General features: G+C 43.2%; 2 protein-coding genes across 6 annotated transcripts in view; both read left to right on the forward strand.

Annotated features, from left to right (window-relative positions):
- The window catches only part of LOC129770587 (intraflagellar transport protein 74 homolog), a 97,679-nt gene extending 86,985 nt beyond the window's left edge, over positions 1–10,694 (forward strand). For all 5 annotated transcript variants that reach the window (XM_055773519.1, XM_055773518.1, XM_055773516.1 and 2 more), the window contains 3 exons: positions 8,926–9,898; positions 9,956–10,476; positions 10,534–10,694. In XM_055773519.1, coding sequence (XP_055629494.1) covers positions 8,929–9,898; positions 9,956–10,476; positions 10,534–10,641 — 1,599 coding nt within the window. In that variant the 5' untranslated portion in view covers positions 8,926–8,928 and the 3' untranslated portion in view covers positions 10,642–10,694. The remainder of the gene's footprint in view (positions 1–8,925; positions 9,899–9,955; positions 10,477–10,533) is intronic.
- LOC129770585 (uncharacterized) lies at positions 464–7,294 on the forward strand. The gene is made up of 2 exons (XM_055773509.1): positions 464–7,165; positions 7,224–7,294. The coding sequence occupies exon 1, from the start codon at positions 873–875 to the stop codon at positions 6,915–6,917; it is 6,045 nt and encodes a 2,014-aa protein (XP_055629484.1). The 5' UTR covers positions 464–872; the 3' UTR covers positions 6,918–7,165; positions 7,224–7,294.
- Positions 10,695–12,451: the final 1,757 nt, after the last annotated feature.

Here is a 12,451-nt window from a genome sequence, read left to right on the forward strand (position 1 = left end):
TTGCAATCATAATAATTTTCTAAGCGTTTGAATTGCAATTTACAGAGCAAGCACAAAAGAATCGTAAGAAGTATAACATTCATTATTGGGTGTTCAAAATCAATCCTTGCCTTTTTCATATGATTATTTCATGTAAATGTTGGTCACAACTACGTTTCAGGTGATCCATACGTGAAGTCCAATTTCGAGTAATTTTTTGAAGCATATCGGCTGATATTTCAACGATAACACGTGTGATTTTGTCTTCAAGTGCCTGAATTGATGCTGATTTATTGCATTAGCGAAAGATTCGACATACCCTCACAAATACAATCGCACCATCTTGGGGGCCAATTCGCTGGTCTAAGACGAGACATGAATTGCTCACCAAATTCATTGAAGAATAGGTCCACCATTTCGGGTGAGGTGTGGCATGTAACACCCTCTGTTGCTACTGGGCGCACTGCCTCAGATTCATTATCAGCGAAATAATCATAAATGCCTTGCAGGAAAGGAAAACGTAGTGACAGAGGAGAATTGTCATAACAGTAGGAGAAAGCTTTGGGAGAATTGTTGATAGTCGGAAATTAGAAAGAAGAGTTGAAAGGAAATTAGCAAGAGAATAGTTGGATTGAATCGCCATTTTAGAGGAAAAGACCTCAGGAACAACGATAGAAGATAGGATCGAAAGTAATTGCTACAGGAAGAGAATCCTAGCATAAATAAGCGACACCACTAGTGTAAGTTGAATTTGTTTGAAATAATTATTGTTGATGTTGAATATGAATTAAATTTCAGTTTAAAGCTACACAAAAATAGACAGAGTGTTGCTAAAAACTCGGTGTCCGAAATCTGAAATTTCTACGCCAACAAACTTTAAAACTAGTGTCGCGATGGATACGCGTGCTGATACCGATCCGACGACGCCGATAACAGGAAGGTCGGGAAGCTGCGTTAATTGTTCGCGCCCCGACGAGTACGACAATTTCGTACAATGCGATAAATGCGATGCTTGGTGGCATATGAGTTGTGCAGAGGTCACACCGACGATTGCGGAACGGCCTTGGACGTGCCGCAAATGCCTGCCTGTTCAGGTTACATCTCATGCTGGCTCATCGACAGGAGCAATGTCCAATGCTTCGGCTCGAGCAACATTGAAGTTAAAGCTGATGGAGGAAGAACGTGAAATACAGAGGCGTGAGTTCGAGTATGAAAAAGAGATGCTACGGAAAAAGTACGAGATTCTGGAACAGCAGCTAGAAGAAACCGAAAGAAAAAGCGGTCGAAGTCGGATAAGCAGGAAGACCAGTATGGAACAGGTACAACAGTGGGTAGCGAAACACGGAGTTGGTGTCGATGCTGCGGGAGATCAACAGAAAGGTCCGGGCGTGATCAGAAAGCCAGCTGGGACTGAAAAGGAGAAACATCATGAGGACGTTCAGCCAGCAGTAAAACCACTGGAGAAGGGACAGCTGTGTGAGCCACAACGGAAGCTTCAGCAATTCGAAATTCATCGGGTAGATCTCCCCATGGCCAGTGGAGTTATTTCTGGAGCAGTTCCGAAAACATATGCGAAGGAAACAGGTAGCATAAAACCACCCATCCCCCCACCGGTAAGCAAGCGTAACTATCCAGCCCTCGTGCCCCCCGAAATACCACAAGGTAAGCCACATGTAAATCCACATTTTGATGCAATAAAAGCACGCACTACACCACTGATAGGTGAGAATTATTATGAGAAAATGATTTCCAAATTTGGGACAACTGACCTCGTACAAGATCCTTTATGCTCAAGGTCATTCCGCGATGAAATTTCACACGTTCACGATACAACAGCATGCTTGGACCCAGGTTTATCACACCCTAGGAACAACCATGAAAATTTTGTCCCTTTACAAAATATTGGAGGAGTCTCACAGAACAATATGAACTCCCACTGTCAATTGAACGCGTTTGCACCGCGCGATATTCAGCTACCCCCTCATCTAGTACCCACCCCCTCGCAGCTGGCAGCTCGTCAAGTACTTCCTCGCGATTTGCCTTTCTTCGGCGGAGATCCGGAAGATTGGCCGATCTTTATCAGCAGTTTCTTGAATTCAACTGTCGCGTGCGGATTTAATAGCGCAGAAAATCTCGCGCGACTCCAAAGGTGTTTGAAAAGTGTTGCTTACGAGTCCGTGAAAAGTCGCCTTCTCCTTCCTGAATCAGTGCCGCATGTGATCAACACACTATACCTCCTTTATGGACGTCCGGAACTACTAGTCAATACCCTACTGGAAAAGGTTCGTGCAGTGCAACCACCGAAGGCGGAGAAACTCGAAACATTAATCGAATTCGGGATGGTGGTTCAAAGTCTTTGTGACCACCTGGAAGCAGCCGGTCAACAGGCGCATCTGTCAAATCCTTCCCTACTAATGGAATTGGTGGGAAAACTACCAGCACACACAAAATTGGAGTGGGCCACCTTCATGCAACAATTTCCTGAGGTAAATCTGAAAACGTTCGGGATGTTCATGAGTGGAATAGTGGTTTCAGCAAGTAAGGTTACGTTATATTCAGGAGCGAAGGTCCAGAAGAAGAGTGATACAGCAGATCGTCCGAAACATAGATTGGGGGCCTCCATAAACGCGCACGCGCTTGAACCAGAACCTGAATCGGGAACAGAACGTTCTTGCTACGTATGCAGAAGGCAAGATCATCGAGTTCGTGATTGCAGCACCTTTCGAACATTGTCAATAGACGATCGGTGGAAAGCGATACAAGAGCATGCATTGTGTCGCAGTTGCCTTAATTCGCATGGCAGAAGAGCCTGCCGGAATACAAACCCATGCGGAGTAGCTGGTTGCCGTTTTCGCCATCATCCTCTACTGCACTCAAGTCGTTACGATCGAGCTATGGAGAGCGCTGAGATAGCGGGTAATCACACACACAGTCTGTCCGAACAACAACTGCTGTTTCGCATTCTACCAGTGACAATTCATGGTCCTCGAAAGGCAGTCACTGTATACGCGTTCCTGGATGACGGTTCGTCAATTACACTAGTGGAGGAGTCATTGATGAAGGATCTCGAATTGACGGGGGAAAGAGTACCCTTATGTCTTACGTGGACAGGTAATGTGACACGTATGGAAGCGGACTCCCGGAAATTACAACTAGAAGTGTCACGATTAAATAATTCGAAGAGATTATCTCTGCGCGACGTTCGTACTGTGAAAAAGTTGGCATTACCGGGGCAGTCGTTGTGTCCCGAGGAGTATTCGGCAAGATATCGGCATCTGAGAGGATTGCCATTAGTGGGTTACGACAAAGCAGTCCCCCAACTACTAATTGGTCTCAACAATCTTAAGCTGACCGTGCCGTTGAAGGTCAGGGAAGGAGACAGTAATGATCCAATCGCTGTGCAAACACGTCTAGGATGGTGTATCTATGGAGGCGGTGAGATCTCATCGAAACATTTTGTACAATATCATGCCTGTAGCCGCGATAATGATGATGAATTGCATAATATGGTGAAGGAATATTTTACTTTGGAAGATGTGGGTGCTAAAATTGTGGACAACTTGGAGTCACCAGAGGACAAAAGAGCTAAATGGATGTTAGAACAGACGACGAAGCGGGTCGGAAATAGATACGAGACAGGCCTCCTGTGGAAGCGTGATGATGTGAAACTTCCGGATAATTACGACATGGCGCTAAGGCGGCTTGAATGTTTGGAACGACGAATGCAGAAGGACTTGCTGTTGAAGAAAAGTCTACATGAACAATTGGCCGAATATCAGGCCAAGGGCTACGCGCATCGGGCTACTCAGAAAGAGTTGAGTTGCGCTGATCCAGATCGGATTTGGTACCTCCCCTTGGGAGCGGTAACAAACCCGAAGAAACCGGGAAAGGTGCGGCTAATCTGGGATGCGGCGGCGATGAAGAATGGAATGTCGCTTAATACGCTTCTACTCAAAGGACCCGACCAACTCACATTGTTACCGTCAGTACTGATGCGGTTTAGACAATACCCGGTGGGTGTCTCGGCCGATATTAAGGAGATGTTTCACCAGATCTTGATTTGCCCTCGTGATCGACACTCGCAGCGGTTTTTATGGCGTAGCAAGCCAAGTGAGGCACCTTCAGTTTTCCTCATGGATGTAGCTACATTCGGGTCTTCAAGTTCACCTTCATCTGCTCAGTTTATTAAAAACAAGAACGCACGCGAATTCATTGATTTATACCCTCGTGCAGTGCATGCTATACTGACTAACCATTATGTGGACGACTATTTGGATAGTTTCCAATCCGCGGAAGAAGCCATTGAAGTTTCTAACCAAGTGAAGATGATCCACTTAAAGGCTGGATTCGACCTGAGAGGTTGGCAGTCCAATGTGGTAACGGTGCTTAAAAGCTTGGGCGAAAATGAAGTGGAGGAGAAGGAACACCGCTTCCTGGATAAAACCCAACAATATGAACGTGTACTCGGAATGCTATGGCGAACTGAATGTGACATGCTTTGTTTTTCGACTCCGATTAATGCAGAAATTCAACAACTTATAAACAACGACAATCGACCAACTAAAAGACAGGTCTTGAAATGCTTGATGAGTTTCTTCGATCCCCTTGGATTGCTGAGCTGTCTTTTGGTTCATGGCAAAATCCTTCTGCAGGAGATATGGCGCACCGGAATACAGTGGGACCAAGAAATCACGACGGAGGCCTGGCAACGATGGCGAAAGTGGTCTGAAGCTCTTAGGGAGGTTGATAAAATCCACATACCTAGATGCTATTTCGACGGGGCAAACAGCCAATTGTATGATTACCTGCAGCTACACATATTCGTCGACGCAAGTGAATCAGCGTATGCTGCCGTAGCATATTTTCGTGTTATTAATACAGATGGGAAAACAGAATGCTCCCTCGTCGCTGCCAAAACCAGAGTAGCTCCACTGAAACCCTTGTCAATACCCCGCATGGAGCTGCAAGCTGCGGTATTGGGAGTAAGGCTTATGCAGTTCGTCTTGGAAAGCCATACAGTGACTGTATCTAAACGCTATTTTTGGAGTGATTCGGCTACGGTCCTAGCCTGGATCCGATCCGACCCACGCAAGTATAAGCAATATGTGGCATGTAGAATCGGAGAAATGTTGTCTGTAACAGACGTCAATGAGTGGAGATGGGTCCCATCAAAACTGAACCCGGCCGATCTCGCTACTAAATGGGGCAAGACCCACCTTCTAAGTGGAGATAACACATGGTTTAAAGGACCTCGTTTTCTATATCTTGAGGTTCAAGACTGGCCCAAACAAAATGTACAACATCAAACTGAAGAAGAATTACGTGTGAGTCTGATGCACAGTGAAGTTCACATAACTATTCCTATAGTCGACTTCGGGCGTTTTTCACGATGGACCCGCTTACTAAGATCGATCGGATTCGTACTACGCTTCATCTTAAAATTACGCAAAGAGAATACGATGACTTGCTACAATCACCTAAGTCAAGAAGAACTGAATCGAGCTCAAAATTGTTTATTTAAAATGGTGCAATGGCAAGCATATCCAACGGAAATGGCAAAATTATCCAGCCATATAAGAGATACGTCCAATAGCCAGCAGGTGGATCGGCAAAGCATAATATACCAATTGTGTCCCTTCCTGGATGAAAACGGAGTTCTGCGGGCCGACAGTCGCATAGGCGCTGCACCGCATATGGATGCCGAGGCAAAGTTCCCGATCATACTGCCGAAGAAACATCGAGTAACGTTTTTAATAATAGACGAATATCATCGATCCTTGAGACACGGTAACACGGAGACAGTTGTAAACGAAGTTCGCCAGCGGTTCCACGTTCAGCAGCTGCGGTCATTTGTTAGACAAGTTGCACAGGCATGCCAGTGGTGCAAGATTAGAAAGGCCAAACCAAATGTTCCTAGAATGGCGCCCCTTCCGTTAGCCCGATTAGCATCATTCACTAGACCGTTCACTTACGTCGGACTAGACTTCTTCGGTCCGCTGCAAGTAAAAATCGGCAGAAGTAGTGTAAAAAGATGGATTGCTCTCTTCACCTGTCTCACCATAAGGGCCGTGCATTTAGAAGTAGCCTTCAGCATGTCAACAGAATCATGTATCCATTGCGTTCGACGGTTCGTGTGCCGTCGAGGCTCGCCGATTGAAATTTACTCGGACAACGGTACAAACTTTGTAGGAGCAGAGAGACTACTGGCTGAGCAAATAGCAGAGGGATTGGCAGTCACGTTCACTGGAACCAATACCAAGTGGATGTTCATTCCCCCTGCCACGCCACACATGGGAGGCGCGTGGGAGCGAATGGTGCGTTCAGTGAAGACGGCAATGGAGACAGCATACAACAACGATCGTAAGTTGAATGACGAAGCATTGCAAACACTGATTATCGAAGCAGAAGCGATTGTAAATAGTAGACCGCTCACATATCTACCATTGGATTCAGAGGAATCTGAAGCGTTAACGCCAAACCACTTTCTTCAAGGAAGCTCGAGCGGAATTCGTCAACCTGCAATGTCAGCGATAAATAATACGCGTGCACTTTCGAACTCTTTGTGCATGGTACAACAGCAGTTGGATAAGTTCTGGAGGCGATGGACTAGAGAGTACTTACCGACATTGACTAAACGGCCAAAGTGGTTTGGGGAAGTGCGACCATTAGCAGTTGGTGACGTGGTGTTGGTAGTAGAAGGAAGTAGCAGAAACAGCTGGACGCGTGGACGTGTTAAGGAAATTGTGAGAGGAGAAGATGGAAGAGTTCGACAAGCTTTCGTGGATACTGCGAGGGGAGTGTTGAGAAGGGCTGCGTCGAAGTTAGCATTGCTGGAAATCAATGACGAATGTGGTAACCCTGATACCTGTGGCCAGAGTTACGGGGGGGAGGGTGTTGCTACTGGGCGCACTGCCTCAGATTCATTATCAGCGAAATAATCATAAATGCCTTGCAGGAAAGGAAAACGTAGTGACAGAGGAGAATTGTCATAACAGTAGGAGAAAGCTTTGGGAGAATTGTTGATAGTCGGAAATTAGAAAGAAGAGTTGAAAGGAAATTAGCAAGAGAATAGTTGGATTGAATCGCCATTTTAGAGGAAAAGACCTCAGGAACAACGATAGAAGATAGGATCGAAAGTAATTGCTACAGGAAGAGAATCCTAGCATAAATAAGCGACACCACTAGTGTAAGTTGAATTTGTTTGAAATAATTATTGTTGATGTTGAATATGAATTAAATTTCAGTTTAAAGCTACACAAAAATAGACAGAGTGTTGCTAAAAACTCGGTGTCCGAAATCTGAAATTTCTACGCCAACACCCTCTTTTTGAAATGTATTCTTTCACTAGGTGCCACTCACTCTCTTGTTACTTCCAATGAAAACCTTCCTATTCCTTTCAGCAACAGAAAAAAAAATACCAGTGCATTGAATATGATCGCAACTATACTCAGAAAATCCTTTGGTTTCTAAATAAAGGGTATTTCAATAGGAACGCTACAAATGTAGACCGATAGGGACAGCAAACGACACCATTTTTTTTTTCGCTCTCTTGACATTTCTCTTCAGTAAGGTTTGCCATTCCATAATGGAAAGATATACGATCCAACAACGAGTCGAGATTATTAAAATTTACTACTGACATTCAGAGCCAATGGCCTCAACTTTAAGAGCGCTACGTCCTTGCAAGATTAAATTGACGCAAGAACTGAAGCCGCTTGACCACCAGAAGCATCGTATGTTCGTGAATTGGGCTCAGCAACAACTTGACAATAATCCGGATTTTCATCGGAAAATCATCTTCAGCAACGAGGCTCATTTCTGGCTGAATGGCTTCGTCAATGGTCAGGTAGCAATCCACACGTACTTCATGAGTCACCATTGCATCCAGAAAAAATATGGTTTGGTGCGGTTTATGATCCGGTGGTCTCATTGGACCATACTTCTTCCGTGATGATCAAAACCGGCACGTTACTGTGAATGGGAATCGCTACCGCTCATTGATAACTGAATATTTTTGGCCCGAATTGGATGATATGGACTTGGACAATATATGGTTTCAACAGGACGGCATATAATTCACGTAGCACATCACACAAGAAGTACAGATAACACAGGAAAGTTAAAACCAAAACTGCTGGAACATGGAGTCATGCACTTACTTGTTCTAGTATTCGAGTTCTCGGAAGGATCTCACAAAACTTCAATGGCTGTGATCAGCCCAACGTAGTTCGCATAAATTTTTTTCACAACATTACAATGAGCACTCCATTGAGTTTGCGACAGTAATTTTATCATTACACTTGTGTGGCTCAGGAGCATATCCAAGCAAACCATTGAATAGGTTTTTTTTTGTTTTGCTTTCTCAACAAAACCTGAAGTCCTCCATTTGAACTCGACATGGTTGGAGCGTTGTTGAAAATTGAAAAAGGAACTTCATGAGAGCTGAACTGTCATTCTCCATTTGATAAATGGATGTCTTCACTCGTATCAGTAACGTTTCTCCCGATCAAAACGAGGAAACTAAACAATGATTCTTTTACATGAAAATTTCCATGGTGAAATTTCACTGAGCTAAGGTGAATGAACTTTCAAGAGTCTCTATGAAATGAGCAATGAAGAATAACTTTCGAAACAATATAATAATTATGGTCGTGTTTTTGTTTGGTGGTTTTTTGGATTTTTTGTCATTTTCCAAAAAAAGTCCAATCGCTTCCTAAGTGTCTGGCACCATACTGAATAGCATATTTTTCACCACGTTAACGGTTTTCACACAGAAGAGATGCCTCATCGCGAGTCGCTATACCCGACATACACTCTTGATAGTGTCAAGAAAGCTTCGCCTTTCGGCATCATAGCTTAAAACTTAAAAACTGGGTGAAACAGATAGAGGGGTAGTACTATTGAAAGGAATTTTTAATGTTAGTTTTGTTTTGTTGGTTCCTGCAGCGCATGGCAGAGCGACCCATTACGCAGCACGGTATCAGTGGTCTATCAACTTCGTACGGACGGATCGGAACGGCTAGTGGCAACCGCCAAATCAAAGATAAACGCTATTGGCAAGCCGTCCTGCAAAGTAAAATTCAGGAAATATCACAAGAAACAGAGAAACTATTGAAGGAGAAGAAATTTCTTGATCGTGAAAAGTCCGCACGAAAGCTGTACGAGAAGAAAGTCAAAGATGCGGCCAAAGAGTTGACCCAGCTCCAGTCAACCCTCACATCGATGAACATAGCTCTGGACAACTGTAGCTCGGGTATGACACGCCAGCAGCTGCAAAATGAAACCGTGGCTCTTCGTGAGCGCAATGAGCATGTTCAGGAACAGCTTGAAATTATATTCAAGCAACGTCAAGTGAAAGACGCCGAGAACAAAGAATTGGAGACAGTTGCAGAAAAGGAGAAAAATAAAATCAATGAGATGATTTACTCCTTGCCGGATGCAGATCAGCAAAAGTACCGCGAATATCAGGCACTCTCAGAGAGTCTCAAACAGCAGAATGCAATATTTCACAATCAGATAAGCGATCTGGAGAAACAAAAAGAACGATTGAACACCATCATAATGAACTCACAGTCTCGAACTGAGGCTCATCGTTTGAAAACGAAGTTGAAGGAGTTGGTCTCCAAACGCAATCAGATGCGTGACGAGGAGAACAATCGACTCTCGCCTGCACAGGAGCGAGAGAAGCTAATCAACGAAGTTCGTTCCAATAATCGAGCCCTGGCAAGTATCGGGAAACAGTTGAAGATTATCGAGGATCAACTTAATGAGAAGAAGGAAATGTTACAACAAATTGATCAAGATTTGGAGGAAGGTAACTCCGAGCGACACATCAAATATAAGGAATTGAAGAAACGCGATGAAGTCATGTCCGCGTTTATGGACACGTTCCAGCAAAACCTGGTTGCTGAAAAACAGAGTAAGTCCATTTCAGTGTAAATAGATATTCTAATGATTTAGGGAATTCTAATTTCAGACGTGGAATCGCTCAAGAACCAAATCACTTATGCAATCGAGCAAATAACTCTGCAGGGTATCAACATGAAAACGTTGGGCGCAGAGAAGCTAGAAAGTGCAGGATTCACCGCTAAAAACGACTTGAGTTCACATACTGGTTTGATGAAAGAGTACAAAAAACTTTGCATTCAACTGAAGCAGCTTCAAATACTGGAGAAACGAACCGTCGGTCAACTCAATGGGCTTAGACAGGAGGAAGCCGAAACGCTAAATAACATTCAGAAATACAACAACTTGGAGGCCCCCCGATCGGAAGCGATAGTCAAGATGAACGAACTGTCGAGTGTTTTGCAGGAACTGGAGGATAAGAAGCGCGTCACAGAAAACGTTGTGGACGAAGCGAGGAAGCGTAATCAGGAAATTAAGATCAACTTGAAAGGTAACGAGACTTATCGCCAGATTTCGCATCTGGAAGATAAATTGGTTGATTTGATTAAGGAGAATAAATCGATGCAGGAAATGGTGGAGCAACTTCAGAAGGTATTTTTTACATTTTGAGACATTTTGGATGAGAGTTATTTTGTTATTTTTTTTCAGGAGTGTGATTATTCTGTTGTACAACATGACGTGGAACAACTACTGAATGAACATAATGCTTTATTGTGTAGTGAATTGAATAACAATTCGTCCAACCGTATGATGTAAAGCTTATCAAGTATAAAAATATAGCAAAAGTAGCGTGCACTAAATATTCATCGTCTTAGTCATCGTCTTAAAAAAAGACCACACAATGTTTCAAAAATCGCAATATGAATTACTTCAAATAAACAGTTTTGCTTAATCCACAATACTAATTAGGTCTTTCATTGAACGAACAAATTCTATGGAAATGACGTGCAGGGTTATCCATATCGTGATTTTGAAGATATAACACTGTATTTCGATTTCGATATTTGATTACGTCAATTGGCCGCCAAGATTAGTCGAACTCTCGAACTCGTTGTTTTAAAAGTTCTCACCCTCAAAGGCCAATCGCTTCCTAAGTGTCTGGCACCATGCTAAATAGCATATTCATCAGCACCTTAATGCTCTTTACACAGAAGAGATTCCTCATTAAGCGCGGATTGCTATACACGGCATACACCGTGTCGTACAGATGTTTACACGGAGCAACCCCGCCCATTATGCGCTATCGCTATCGCTATCAGACGCAGGCCACTCGATAACCTATCGTATGCACGAGACCGTCATGCAGGCTTACGAGACTGTGCTCCGGCTTGCGTTCCATCATTCGGTGAGCGCATCGCATGCAGCCTTCACGCGTGTTATCGTTTGTCCCTCTTACGCAGTCTGTAAGTCTGTACTCTGCCTTACTTCAAACATCTGTGACCACATTGAACTCTCGTTCGTACGGAAGCACCAAGGCACAGATTTGGAATGCCCTGTTATTTGGTCATTTAAAAACGATCCGCGATTATTTGTCACTGGATTGTGTTGATGGTCATATGTCGGACAGCACTAATCCAATTGTGTCAAATTAACACACACTGTAGGTTACATTTGTTTTCAAAGAAAGCTCAGTAGCTTGCCAATCGAGCTAAAGGTATATTGACTTGAAAATTCCAAAAGAAATGCATTTTTAATACTTTTTTAATACAGACATCAGATGCCCAGCAGGAACATGCAAAAAACTGTGAAGTTTATGACACGTTTGTTCGTTATCGTTCTTGAATTTTTGACGTAGGATTACGTCTTTCGGGAACATATTGGGGTATAAATTGAAAATCGAGAATCGAGCACATCGCGAAAATTGTCCAATTTCAGTCATTTCATGATGGATTGATGAAATTTTTGCGTCAATCGATTTCGGCACTCCATAACAATTTTTTATATTGAATAAAATAATATATATCATTAAATTAACTATCAAACAATTGAAAAATCTCAACCCCTATCCTAACGGAAATACCCACTTCTGATTGGTCGAACTTGAGGACACATGCGGCGGTTCCCTAACAAAGACATCAAACCAAGCTGCCTGATGGAAATCGGCATTGAAAATACATGAAAGTCGGGGACATTTTTATATTGCAAGTAAGAAGAGTGATACGAATAATTCTAGCAAATAAAATTTAAGTTTGGAACTTTAATGTTGGTTGCTTCGTGAAACTCCATATCAATGTCCGATCGTGTATTTTGAAAAATTTAGCACAATGGTAGGTGTAAAATTGTATACTATAGCCGTTGTGTTAACCCTTTCCCGTACAACATAGAGTCTCATTACATATGGTACATATAGTATTAGGTGTACATATAGTATTAGGTATTGTTAGTCCAATCAAAATTCGCATTGGCCGGGTGAGCGATATTTTTCGGAATGATTGTAAGTGCGATAGCAATACATACGGTTTGGTCTCGATCATGCGCAGTTATTTGTGTATATTTACTATTTCATGGCGCGTAATCATATCAAATCGCAAGAACGAGACGATGAATTGGGTGATGGGTTGAGGAT

Source organism: Toxorhynchites rutilus, chromosome 2 (genome assembly GCF_029784135.1).
Source record: "Toxorhynchites rutilus septentrionalis strain SRP chromosome 2, ASM2978413v1, whole genome shotgun sequence".
In the NCBI taxonomy this organism is placed as follows: Eukaryota; Metazoa; Arthropoda; class Insecta; order Diptera; family Culicidae; genus Toxorhynchites; species Toxorhynchites rutilus.